This window comes from Electrophorus electricus, chromosome 15 (assembly GCF_041902795.1).
Source record: "Electrophorus electricus isolate QZ-2024a chromosome 15, ASM4190279v1, whole genome shotgun sequence".
NCBI lineage: Eukaryota > Metazoa > Chordata > Actinopteri > Gymnotiformes > Gymnotidae > Electrophorus > Electrophorus electricus.
Genome location: NC_137511.1, coordinates 10167358 through 10180000, shown reverse-complemented (window position 1 = coordinate 10180000; position 12643 = coordinate 10167358). Strand labels below are relative to the sequence as shown.

The window sequence follows — 12643 nt, the reverse complement described above, 5'->3', positions numbered from 1 at the left end:
TTGTGAAACCTTGTATAAGCACCTGCTTGCAGCTTTATTCCATTAAATCCCACAGTGCAAACATAATCTTAGAAACAGAAGTAACCCATAGAAAAAGAGCAGGATTATGTGCCAGAGAAGACTAACCACGGAATAAAATAATGCCTTTGTGATTCAGATGTCATGGCCATAGAGCGTGGCTAATAAAAGAAAGGAAAAAGAAGAAAATGCAAGTCTCCAAAGTATTTAATGAAATGAACGAAAACGAAAATGAAACAGAATATAAAAGTACACTAATGCAAACAAACAAGCCAAAACAATAATGACTGACATTAGTCATACAAACTAAACAGACAACATAGTTACAATAACCCCCATGTGGTGTGGCTACTAATATCCAACACACACCACCTGAGGAAGGTGTGAACAAATAAGACATAACGAGGTAACAAAGAAATAACACAAACATGTCCACGTGCACTGCCGCTCGTCAGTGGACGTCAGCAAGGAGGGGGCGGTACCGTGACATGGAACCTACCCATCCAGATTTGAAGTATATTTAAAAAAGGAGGAAATTACTACTTTTACTTTAATGAATAAGCAAGAGTATTGCTAAATACACGTCATCAGCGAGGGTGTGAGTACAGTTGGATAGTGAACTTTCAAGTAATTTTCCTTGACGTGAAGGATCGTGTGCTATCCAGGAGGGTGATCTTGCGTGTGGCTGGATGCTACATACTATAAGTGAGACTACAGTAATGGCTTCTTTCTTAGAGATGAGTAGGCTTGCTTCTTTTTGTAGAGGACTATAGACATGTCATGGAAGATCATGATGTTTGAGTTGTCCCTGTAGTGAAGCTACTGGTTTACAAGAGCCTGCAGCTTCTCATGTTCTGCTGAAGAGCACGGTGTACTTGCTCTGTTTCAAACAGTAGGTCTTGTTCTATGCCGAGGAGTTCAGGTTGCCACTTTTCTAGGAAGGAGACTGCATCTTTCCCCTCAGCTCCCTTAGGGAAACCAACCAGGCGTAGGTTCTTTCTAGTGATTTTCCAGATCGACAAATTTATCTCTCAGCACATTCAGTTCGTTCTCCATACGTCTTTTAATGTCCATGTTGTCTATGTGAAGATCCATGGCGTTCTCAAAATTTCTCTGACATTTTTTGACCTCACCCAGTTGTTGCCTTATTTCTTAGCAGTGGTTGAGAATCTTCTCCACAGATCTTTTTATTTCATTCATACGGCCATCAATCATGTCCTGAATTTGCTTGAAATCTCTTTCTGTCTGCCTGAAACCACACAGGTGGTGAGTCTGGGGCTGTTGCTAGTCTTAGCTTGGCTTCTTTGGAATATATTTATCCTCTTTTATGTTTTTTTTTAATGGCATCATAAAATATTGCATAAAAGTATTTTATAAAGCCAAAAAGTTAAAACTTATTTCTAGAGCTGTGGATGTGAAAACAGGATTTATCTGGAAGCTAGGCTTTTCACGTCATCTCTCATGCTTCCATAATCAAAATTGGGATGAATTAGGCTTGCCCGTAACTGTGATTTTGTGGCTAAAGGCTTGAGGTGATCTGATGTGACTACATGTGCCTTTTCCAGCAGTACGGCTGTTGTCAGCTTGGCCTGAAAACAATCTGATATTCAGTTTGTCAACATTCTATTAATCTATGAACAGCCCAAGAAGGCCGGGTTGAACCACAGGAAATAGGATGTGGGTCAGTAATGACCACGCTTTTATTTTATTTACCTTGGTTATAGGTGCCAAACTCCAAATAACCCTACAGATAGAAACCTCCTCTGCCATATCAAAGACCATTGTTAGAAGCAAGTGTCTTGTTCCTTGCTAATGTGATTTCTAGCATACGTTTGGTCCATTAGAAGTGTCGTTTAAAGGGTTTAGTTTGCCCCCCAGTGCAAGTCTCTCTCTGAGTTGCTGTATACTCCAGTAACTCGCCATCATCAGTATGCATCAGCGCCAGCGCCTCAGCATCCGCCTCCCACGCAGCCGCTGAATCTGCGCTTTCAGCCCTGCCACTGCGTATGTGCCACTTAGTGGAGATCTGCAGAGCAATTTTCCACCACTCAGGCCCTGACACACAGGACCACATACCCCACAATGCCCTGGACCAGGCGGACCAGGCAGACCAGTCGTTGTCTGCGCATTAGCTCTCTGGCACGTGTGTGGAAGAACAGCGATCTAGCATTAATCAGCACTGCCCGTACTCCCCATTACTCAGCACTGCCAGTACTCCCCATTACTCAGCACTGTCAGTACTCCCCATTACTCAGCACTGCCAATACTCTTCAGAACGGAAACAGTTTGGACTGCAGCAGTTATGACATTCGTTGCAAGAAATGGAGGATATGGTGGTCAGAAAAATGGGTATGTGTGTCCCCCATCCTCATGGAGGTCACATGCTGCTAAGAATTTCACATGACTCACTGCTGAGGTCATCTGCAGGTGCCAAGCCACATTGGAGCCTTGGGGAGCTCAAAAGCGGCTCAAACGCATGAGTAGTGTTCTAGTTTCCCTCCTTCTGTGAGTCTCTGCATACACACATTCAAAGCCAGACGCTCACACATACACAGAGGGGCCCAGAGTCACGATGATATTGTCATGTGAGTCACGTTGTCTTTGCACACTTGGCCCACGAGGCTTGTTTTTGGATAGGGAACCATGTATTTCTGTGCATGCCTCTGCGTGCAAAGTTGATTGAATTCTTTATTGTTCACTGCTATAACTACGAACAAAACCACATTTCTATGTCTAACAAAAGTCAAATGCCTCAAAAGTACTTTTTCATTGGATGTTACAAATATGATTGCTAGTAAAGGGGATCATGTTTTATGTCCCAGTTTAGCTGGGACTTCTGTTTGGCTCAGAATATCCACAGGCAATTATACAGTAATACCAAAGCATTATGCTCCTTCTGTCCAAGTTAATCCAGCATTATTACAATGTAGCAACATCGATCTCTGTCAGTGTCAGCTGTGATCATCTTACCTTAAACATCATCATCATCTTCAGTTACCTTCTCTTACTGGTGATAATCCAGGCTCAAACCCATGACTGAGTTTCTGCCCTGGTGTTTGTGTGAACCAGAATGCATGAGGCGCTTGTCTCTCTCCACACCTCTGGATTCACTGGTTGACACCAGCGGAGTGGTGACCAACCGTGTGGGGATGCTGGAGCATGCCACTTTTCTGGTCACACCCGAGATCTATGTCTTTGTCATGACTGCTGTTCTCAGTTCAGTGCTGTGCTCATGCAGTGCTCTTCAGTAACTGGCTTTTTCAGATCCCCAGCTCCATCATCATGCTCTCGCCAGCTTTCTGGAGCTGACTGGTAGCAATGCTGCATTTCTCACAGGCCCCTACAGCCCCTGCTCTTTTAATACAGAGAGTGGGGAAAAAGGTTACATTTTTATTAAACTGTGAATTGCCTTTGCGTATGAAAGGCATAAAGAGTCCTTTCACTGCTCAATATAAGGGAATTACTTAAATGACTACATTTTCCCCATTTCCCGTCATATTTTCAAAAATAAAGGTTCTTGCTTTTGCATGGGTGGTGTGACTTTTTTCATGTTGGGTCAAATCCTCAGCACTGCTAATGCAATGAATGCAGGAACATAAGCTCGGAAAGGTAGGCTTATGACGTGAAACATTTTTAAGGCAGGAAAAGGACAGTACGTCTGTGTGGAAGACGCAAGCCACAACGGCTGAGGTTTACGGAAAGGTGCTCACTCCAGACTCTTCTTGTCTTCCTCTCATCTGCCTCAACTTTACACCGTTTGTGCAGGGCTGTATTTCCATGGTGACTTGCCAAGATGCAGTAGAGACCCCCTCACCACAGATACACATGCATAAATACACATGCATAAATATACACACACATACACACACATGCACACACACTCCTGCTTGCTGTGCAAGTGTCACCTCACATTTCTGTCACTGGTAGATGGTAAGGATGATGAGATACAGCCTTATATATACTATTGGTTGCTTAGTTGTTTTTGACTAATATATATATATATATATATATATATATAATATAATGTAATGTATGTATACATATGTATATGTATATGTGTATGTGTGTGTGTATATATATATATATGTATATATATATATATGTATATATATATATAAAATCAACTAAGCAATCATTAGTATAAGGAATATTCTTATGTACATAAACATATTGGGCAAGAAACAGAAAATTTGTTTCTTTTCCCTTCTTTTACATGCATAAAAAAGGATGTGTATACATGTATAGAGCTTTAAAACAACAAGAATTGAGTGGCTGTCCAGTGTGGGTGGAGCTTAAGCCCTGCCTGGTCACACTGATTGAGCTGAAAGTTCTCAGTAGTGCTCTACTCCTGCTCCTTCATGCCTTTCCCTTATGCTTTGAGGTGTTGATCCCTGAGGCCGTATGGGGGCACTCTGATTTTCTGCGTGTCTACTTTTGTATACCCTCTCTGCAGAAGAAGGGGAATGATGTCACTTTTTTTTTTTTTTGGTCTGCCCTGAAGGAGCCAAATGGTCCAAGCAGTGATGTGTCTTGGATGGCAAGAAGTTTCTGCAAGTTTAATTCAGCTTGTCCTCCTCGCTGCGGAAGTGCTGATTGCATAATAACACTAATGCCATGTTAATACCATTCACCAGCTGCCGTTTAAGGCATGCCAGCTGATGTTTTTGTTTTTTTGGGGTTTTTTTTTTGCCCATTGGTTACATGCTATAATGAGAACAGCAAGTCTTATGCGCTGCAGTGAGAAAGGAGACGACTTCACTTGGGACTGAAGACATCGGAGATGAAGCAGAGTTAAAGAGAAAAAGGAAAGTTCTGCATGTGGCGTTCCACCCTGCAGGTGCTCCCATATATCCAACTCAAGCCCAGTGCAGAAGGAATGGGACTGAAACTCACACAGGCAGGAGGTCCCACCCACAGCCACGCCCATGCTTGCGCCTCCCTTGCGGGTCCATTCTGCCAGAGCATGGTGGGAGAAGAGAGCCCCACCTCTCTGCTGGCCCTCAGGCTTTCTCTCTCGCAGGGCTTCACCGGCTGTCCACGCTTTCCAAGCAGTGGATGACACGTTCTCTCAGCAGGCTACTGTGGGAAGGCTGGGGTGGCCAGCCTGAGTGCCGGGCTCGGCCCACGCCCGGACGAAGGGCGGCAGAGGAGCTGGCCGGCAGTGTGAGGAGGAACAGTAGTTGCAGGTAGAGTGATGCCAGGCAGGTCTTATCCTAAATCTTGAAAGACTGTTCCTCGATTTGAAACTGCAGACGGGCTTAATACTGGCCCTGTTGCCTAGTTGCTATGTTTCAGCTGATTACACTGACCCCAGAAAGAGAAAGTCATGTTCTGCTTCTCTCTCTCTCTCATTTCAGCATCTTATAGCTTGTAGTCAGGAACCAAAATGCTTTGTGACCGCGGTAGTGTGGCGATAATTAGGACGTCACTCTCATTGAGTTCAATTCATTGAGTTCAATTCCCTGACAATTCTCAGGCACGTGGACTTGGTACAATTTGGCATGCGCAAATTAAGGCGGAGGTAATTTTTGCCTCACCACATCTAGTAATTTCGTGCTTATTCGATTGCCTCAGTGAGACTAAGCTGGCTTGTGTTTCTCTCTTACCCCAAACCACTGCAGCTCTCATCATGCCTTTTCTTGTCTCCTGGAAACCGGTGATAGTTTCAGCATGGCCTTGAACAGTGGGCGTTTTCTCTTCAGAGGTTCAGCATGGCAGCATATGCTAGAGAAGGGAAACGCCCTGCTATTTTGAGGAATCCATTTAACTGCATAATTCGCGATTAGCAGACCCTGCAACTTGGCTCTATTTTAGCGCTCATCTAACTATAGAAGAACATTGCTCTAGGCAGATGAATTCGAACAGTGCATCTCCCGAGCCAGCTGAACAGCTGCCTGCCTGCAGTCCTTCTTCTTTCATTCACTGCAGCTCCTCCTGACGCCCAATGCAGCATGATGGTCTCAGTTCAAGGTCTGTGTAGGGTGCAAATGGACGTGATTCGCTTTGACTGTGTACTTCTGTCTTTTCTTTAGAACGGAACCTTTCTACAGACCCACCCAGACACCCAAATTAACAAGCTCTGTTATATCCTTATCTTTCATCAGAAGAACTTACTCTTTTATTCATGATCATTTTTATTTGTGTTTATTTGCCCTTAATGCAGCTGAGCAGAGCTACAATGGTTACTGTCAGTGCATGCTTTATTCATTGGTCCTCCCGCACCAACAAAATCACACTGGCCTCTGTGCGAATGCCAAGATGTCTCCACTGCCACTGAGCTTGGCAGCATGGTGCTGGAAAGAGTCAGCTCGAGGAACTGAACGAGGGTGGGAGGTGTGGCCTGGAGAGGCATGGCCTGTGGGAACGTGGGTAGACGGCAGAGGCTGGTGTGCGCTAGAGCGGATGTGCCGAGTGTTTACTCGCAGGCCGACCAGAGGCGTTTAGGCCTCCCCATTAGCCTGTGAGGGGCTGATTGATAACTCGACCGGTAATTAGACGGGCTGCTTGGTTGATGCTGGGTTAAAGAGGCAGCGGCACCACTCAATAAGGCTGACTGACAGAGTGGACCGTTAGACATGCTACCAGACCTGTGTGGTGAGGTAATGGCTGCAGCGTGGGGTTCAGATCGTTTGGCTACTGGGCCAGGCTGTGCTATCCATGCCCTGCCCACCACAGTGATGTCACCCAGCACAGCGTGCCTGATGAGTGCTGTGTGCTTTGCGCATGTCCCCTCTTTCCCTGTCTCTGCCAAGCAAGGAATAAAGAATGAGAGAGGTGGAGGGGCAGAAAAGAACTCATTTAGTGTGTAAAGGAGTGTGAGGAGAAATTATCGCTCTCTGTGATTTTTAAATTTTTTTTTTAAACTAAAAATTGCTTCCAAACAGATTTGACCTAGTTTTAGTTTAATTTAGGATAGAGAGCCACTGACTTAAAGTATTTTTCTTTCTCTCTGTACAGGCTGGGTGAAGCATGGAGGGCTGGACTACATGACTCTGCTGTGAGGACAAGTGAATAAGAGGGCCCTGGCTTGGCTGCTGAAGGACACACCTGAAGCCACACACATATATACACACACACACACACACACACACACACACACACACACACACACACACACACACACACACACACACACACACAGACAGAGCCATAAAGACATTGCCTCCACAAGCACCTGGCATTAAACTCCCCACTCACTGCAGTTTACCTGTTCATCTTCTCAGGTGTGGGAAGCGTGTTTAGGGAGATAGCTAGCTGGCTAGCTGTGACCATCAGGCATTTGTGGGGAGAAAAGGTTCGTTAATGACCTCACCCTAAAGAGAGAGAGAGAGAACATAGCTGCCCGTTGCGCACCTGTTACCACACTTCCACTCTAATTTTTCTTTGTCCTCTGGCGGTAAGGAGGAAACCTTGCTGCAGACACATCTGCAGCAAACCCGCACTGATCGCCCTCACATGGGAGTGACATAGGAGCCATTCCAGCACAGACGCCACTGCCTTTACTTACTCACGCACACCCTGCGTGCCCTCCCACGCCCGCGCCCACTCACGGCTTTGCCCCACAGACCACTCACCATGCCCTCTCCCTCCCGCGCGCCCGGCTGGGGTAGGCAACGGCCCTGGTGCTGACGGGTGGAGCGGGAGGAGCCGAGTGGCACCCATGTCGTGGAAGCGGAACTACTTTGCTTCGGGCGGCGGCGGCGGCCTGCAGGAGATGTCCACGCCGCGCACCATGACCTCCATCGCTCCCAGCAAGGGCCTGAGCAACGAGCCGGGCCAGAACAGCTGCTTCCTGAACAGTGCGCTGCAGGTAGGGCACCGCTCCCCCGAGACAAACTTTCAGACAGGCCGGGCTCCACGGTCAGCTCACTAGATGCCCAGTTAAGGGGAAAAAAAGTGTTGTTAGGCTGTAGATGTGGAAAACAATATTGACTTTTGCAAGGAACTTATTGTTCTGATGCAAAGTGTAAGTGTGCAACTTCTCACTCTCTTTCTCTCTGATTCTGCTCCTAGTCCATGTTTAGCTTTAACAGGGTCTTTCCTATAGGTTGTACCTACTTACACCGTTCTTTCTCTAGCCTAAAAGTCTGTCTAGCCAGAAATAAAAGATTCTTCTCTGCTACCTAACTCTCTCTGCACGCCCAGAGAACAGGACCACAGCCCAGCCTAACTGCAGGAGCACATGTGTAGGACAGAGAATAACAGAGAGAGACACACAAATACGGATAGAGGTAGAACATGGTGAGGCAAGGGGAAACTGCTGCTGTGAATGTTTGACGCTCTACACTTGAAAGAAATCTTGTATGGAAAGATGAACTGCAACCATGTGTAAATGTTCCCATGTGTTTATAGACGAGCTGCAACCGCTGTAAAAATATTATATTATGTAATTAATATTATGTGGCACCACCAGGTCAGAAATGAAATGGCTATTCATTTAAGTTTCATGCTCCACAAAGTCAAAGTTAGTGTTTTACAGAGGGCACTGTATTTCCAGATATGAGAAATTGCACAATAACAGAGATTGCGGGAGCAATCAGCAGCATGTTTGAGCGTCGGTTTCCCTTATAGGTGTGTGATGTAGGACATGCTGTCCATTCGGGCTGAAACGCAGGCATGCAGAGTGAGGAAGAGGAGTGGGAGGGGGTGGGAATGACACGCCCAGCGATGCTTTTGTTTCTGCCTTCTTTAAACAGGCCAGGTGTGGGAGCAAAGGTCTGGTCCTCATCCCACAAAAGGAGGTATTAATAGATTATTGGAAATAAAAGTGGATTATAATTACCATACTAAACCTTCGGGATGCTGGATGCCGGATTGAGGTTGAACAAAAATGGGATTTTGGTGGCCTTTTTGCTGCACTGCAGTGCACTGAACAGCTCAACACTTGGCTGTGTGTCTGTGTGTGTGCATTTTCCAACCTATTTTCTCTTGAACTTATAAGCATCTTTTCTAAGTTCTCTATTATCCTTTATATCCCTTCTAGTAGACTCAGCGTTACAGGTGTTTTGTGCAAATGTTTATAAAACAACACTTGATTCAACAGTTCTGCTAATTTTCACTAGATCTCCCTTGACTTAACTAACGATGTCTGCTGTTGTGGTGCATGGTCAGAACAAACACTTGTAGACCCTATGGCCCTGGAGCAGTTGAGCTGGCCTCCTGTGCTTTAGAAACCACCATAAGACCATAAAACGTGGTACTGTTGCTCGGGGACATTTATAGACCTGCGCTATTTGTGCCCTATCTCCATCCTGCAGGAAGCCAGCCAGAAAAAGCCCTCAAGAACGCTTGCAGAGATTTAAGAGTTTAAGCCTCCAAGTTGAGTTCTACAGTACATTTCCCATGCCTTTACTCACCCTCATCTCATACCATCAAGTGCCACCAAAGTGCTAAATTTAGCAAGAATTTTTTTTCTTTTTTATATGTGGATGGGCTTCGGTGTGCAATTCAAGCCTGTCTCCATGCTTTACTGCTCTACTTCACCTCCCTGCTTCACCTCCCTGTTTATCCTCCCTGCTTAACCTCCCTGTTTATCCTCCCAGCTACACCTCCATGCTGTACCTCCCCGCTTCTCCTCCCTGCTACACCTCCCTGCTTAACCTCTGTGCTTCACCTCCCTGTTTATCCTCCCTGTTTAACCTCCCTGCTAACACCTTCCCGCTAGACCTTCCTGCTACACCTCCCTGCTTCACATTCCTGCTAGACCTTCCTGCTACACCTCCCTGCTTCACATTCCTGCTACACCTACCTGCTACACCTCCCTGCTTAACCTCCGTGCTTCACCTCCCGGCTACACCTCCCTGCTTAACCTCTATGCCTCAACCTCATGCTTCACCACTGTGCTTCACCTCCATGAAGAACGTTAACGCTGCAATCATAATGAATTTGAGTTGCAAGTACTATTTGTGGATTGCTTGAAAACAGCTAACCGTTTATCAAAACTTGCCGTCAGCTTGTTTTAAATAATAGATGGGTGTCATTACACAACATATGTTTAGCCTGAATCAAACTCCACCACCAGCTATGGTGTTTTTTGCTTTAAAAAAAAAAAAAAAAAAAAAAAAAAATTTTGATCGCCAATTAGTGGTGTTGGACATTGTGTTGCTCGTTTCTTTGCTCTGGCTGCGCAGCTGCTGCAGGCTGTGCCATGAGGCTCCTCATTAGCAGGAGAGCATTAAGCCTGTGTGCACATTAAGCCTTAGCACGGCTCATTTAACTGCGCGGCCCGCGTCCTTGACTGAAGCCCGGGTGAGAATGCCCGCGGTCGCTGTGACGGGCTGCTGCCGGCTGGCTGCCAGAGCAGATCATACAACTCCACTGCCCTCGTTAATCTCCTACCTCCATTGGCCAGCTTGAACAAATCCAGCTTTTATGATGATTGCAGCAGTTAAAAGGCCATTTTTCACATGTCTGCTCCGACACCAGAAGCTTATATAACCACCTGGGAAATACCTGGAAATTGGAGAGGTAGAAATACCTGGAAAGAAATATATTAGTGTTCCTGTGACAGAAATACCTGGAAAGAGTAGGTGGAAAACATAACAACTGAGAGGTGATGATATTTACTTAAAAATATTGTCAAAGTTACTGATTAGCTCATTCTGTATTCTTAACTTAAACTCAAAAAATAACTAATCTGTTGTTGGTCTTTCTTTTTTATTTTCTTCTTACTTTATTATTTTCATCATAGCTGTAAAAATAAAATCATTGTCAAACATAGAATGAGAGAGATTTTTTAAGTCGGACCATAAATGAAAGGTTTTCATGTTTAGAAAGTGACATAAATAATTAGACTGTTAAAAATTATAAAAAGAATCCTTTGATCATTTTTGATCAGCTTTAATTGGGAAGGACACCAGGAGTGCATCATGCCACCCATGGAGAAGGGAAATGTAATGTTGCCTCAAAGATAAAATAAAATAAAATAATTACGGTAATTTATGTATAGTATGTAAGTAGCATGATATAATAAGAATTATACTTGGTCAAAAAAAACATTCAGGAAATTTTAAAGCTATTAAAAAATATTTTAAGAGTGACACGTCTTGTATTCTGATTTCTAAAGCTTTCCTCGATTGCTTTACTGTTAAAGGACTGACATGTTGAATTCCAAAGAATTCTCTTTTTTCAAAACAAATGAGCTGCAACATATTTGAGTACATGAATAGTTTCAAATTCATGTTTAATTTTGCTCCCCTTGGCATCATCATGTAGTGTGTATTTAACTGGCTGATGTTCACATAAGCTTGCTAAGCCAAATTGCTTATTTTAGATGATTACTGCCTATGCCGATGGTGGCCAGGGTTCTGAGAGATGAAGAACAGCCAGGGCTGTAGGCACTTCCCTTCATCTCGTCTGGAGTGTGTGCACATCTGGCCATTTGTGTGAATCTCGCATAACAATATCAAGAAAGCCATGGGGGCAGCTGTGAAAAAACAGTCGCAACACTTTATCAGCACAAAGCAGAAATGAGCATGGCTTAGTAACACGGCCTCCAGACAGGAGAGGATGCAGCTCTTTTCAAACGGCGGCTTCTATTTGGGGACTAATTGTCTCACGAGCAGTGTGTCGGTGGGAAGCAGCAGCAAGGGGCTGGCGCTGGATCGGAGAGCTCGATGCCCCGGTTTGCTTCCTGAGCTGTCCGAGGAGGGCTGGAAATGAGGCGAGCATGGCCCCAGCGTTAGCAGCTTGTGTTCCTGGACTAGGGAGTGTAGCTGAATTCTGTGAAGCAAGGCTCCCGTGGGCCAGTTCAGCTGCCGGCCATGTACTGCTGCTTACCCGTATACGTGAGCTCCTATTCTAGACTTGACAGGGATGACATGATGAACCCATTCAGTATCTAAAGTGAAGTAGTGATGAAGCGGCAAGAATATAAGTGGAAACATATAAGTGGTTTTGGATGTCTAGAGGAAAGTTAAGCCTCCAAAGAACTCTGCTAGTGTATAGTGTTTTTAGCAACTCCTAAGTTCTGCTAGCGTAGAGCTTTTTTTTTTTTAAAAAAAAACATTGACCTTGTGAAATGTTTTCTGTGTGTTGAAGAGCTAATGGTGTTTTATACATCTGCAGATACTGCCTTAGCCTGCAGATTGTTTGCTCAGGCCTGCAGGAGGAAGGCTGGACCCGGTCTCTCTTGCATCCCCCTGCGGTGATGCCCTGTGCTTACCCACCCGTACCCAGCAGCCCCACAACCACACCCACCTGCTGTACTTTCCTTAAAGTCCACGCCCTCTCGGGTTTACCTCCTTGCAACCCCATGTACATGCCACAGACTGCCAGGCCAAAGCCCACACCTGTCTCACACGCACATCTGTGCACTGACCCTGATTGAGAAGTCTCTTGGTCCTGGTCGGTCGCCTGGCACCTCCTGTTAGCGCTGACGGTGGCCCACGCAGTCTGGGTGATTGTGCTGAGACCCCTCTTCAGAGGCTGCAGGCTGTTCCCGCCTGACAGCATGTGAAATATCTGCCGTGTCATACGGGGATGATTTATTCAAACTGAAAAGTGCTGTTGTCAAGGGAGATCTTTGGTGAGTCGGAGAGAACAGAAAGAGTGGCAGAGTTTGATGAGCTCATCCAACACGAATGAAGATGTGCAACAAGGGGCAAGATGAAAGGGCGCAAGCGAC

The 12643-nt window shown here is 45.4% G+C and overlaps 1 protein-coding gene across 11 annotated transcripts in view; it reads left to right on the top strand.

The window, feature by feature from the left end:
• usp54b (ubiquitin specific peptidase 54b) overlaps positions 1 to 12643 on the top strand; it is a 68349-nt gene that overhangs the window by 18375 nt on the left and 37331 nt on the right. For 5 of the 11 annotated variants that reach the window (XM_081698211.1, XM_081698210.1, XM_035533891.2 and 2 more), the window contains exon 2: positions 6976 to 7828. In XM_081698211.1, coding sequence (XP_081554337.1) covers positions 7679 to 7828 — 150 coding nt within the window. In that variant the 5' untranslated portion in view covers positions 6976 to 7678. Of the gene's footprint in view, positions 1 to 5181; positions 5205 to 6975; positions 7829 to 12643 lie in introns of those variants that run through there. The other 6 variants (XM_081698204.1, XM_081698202.1, XM_081698201.1 and 3 more) reach the window with 6 other exon arrangements.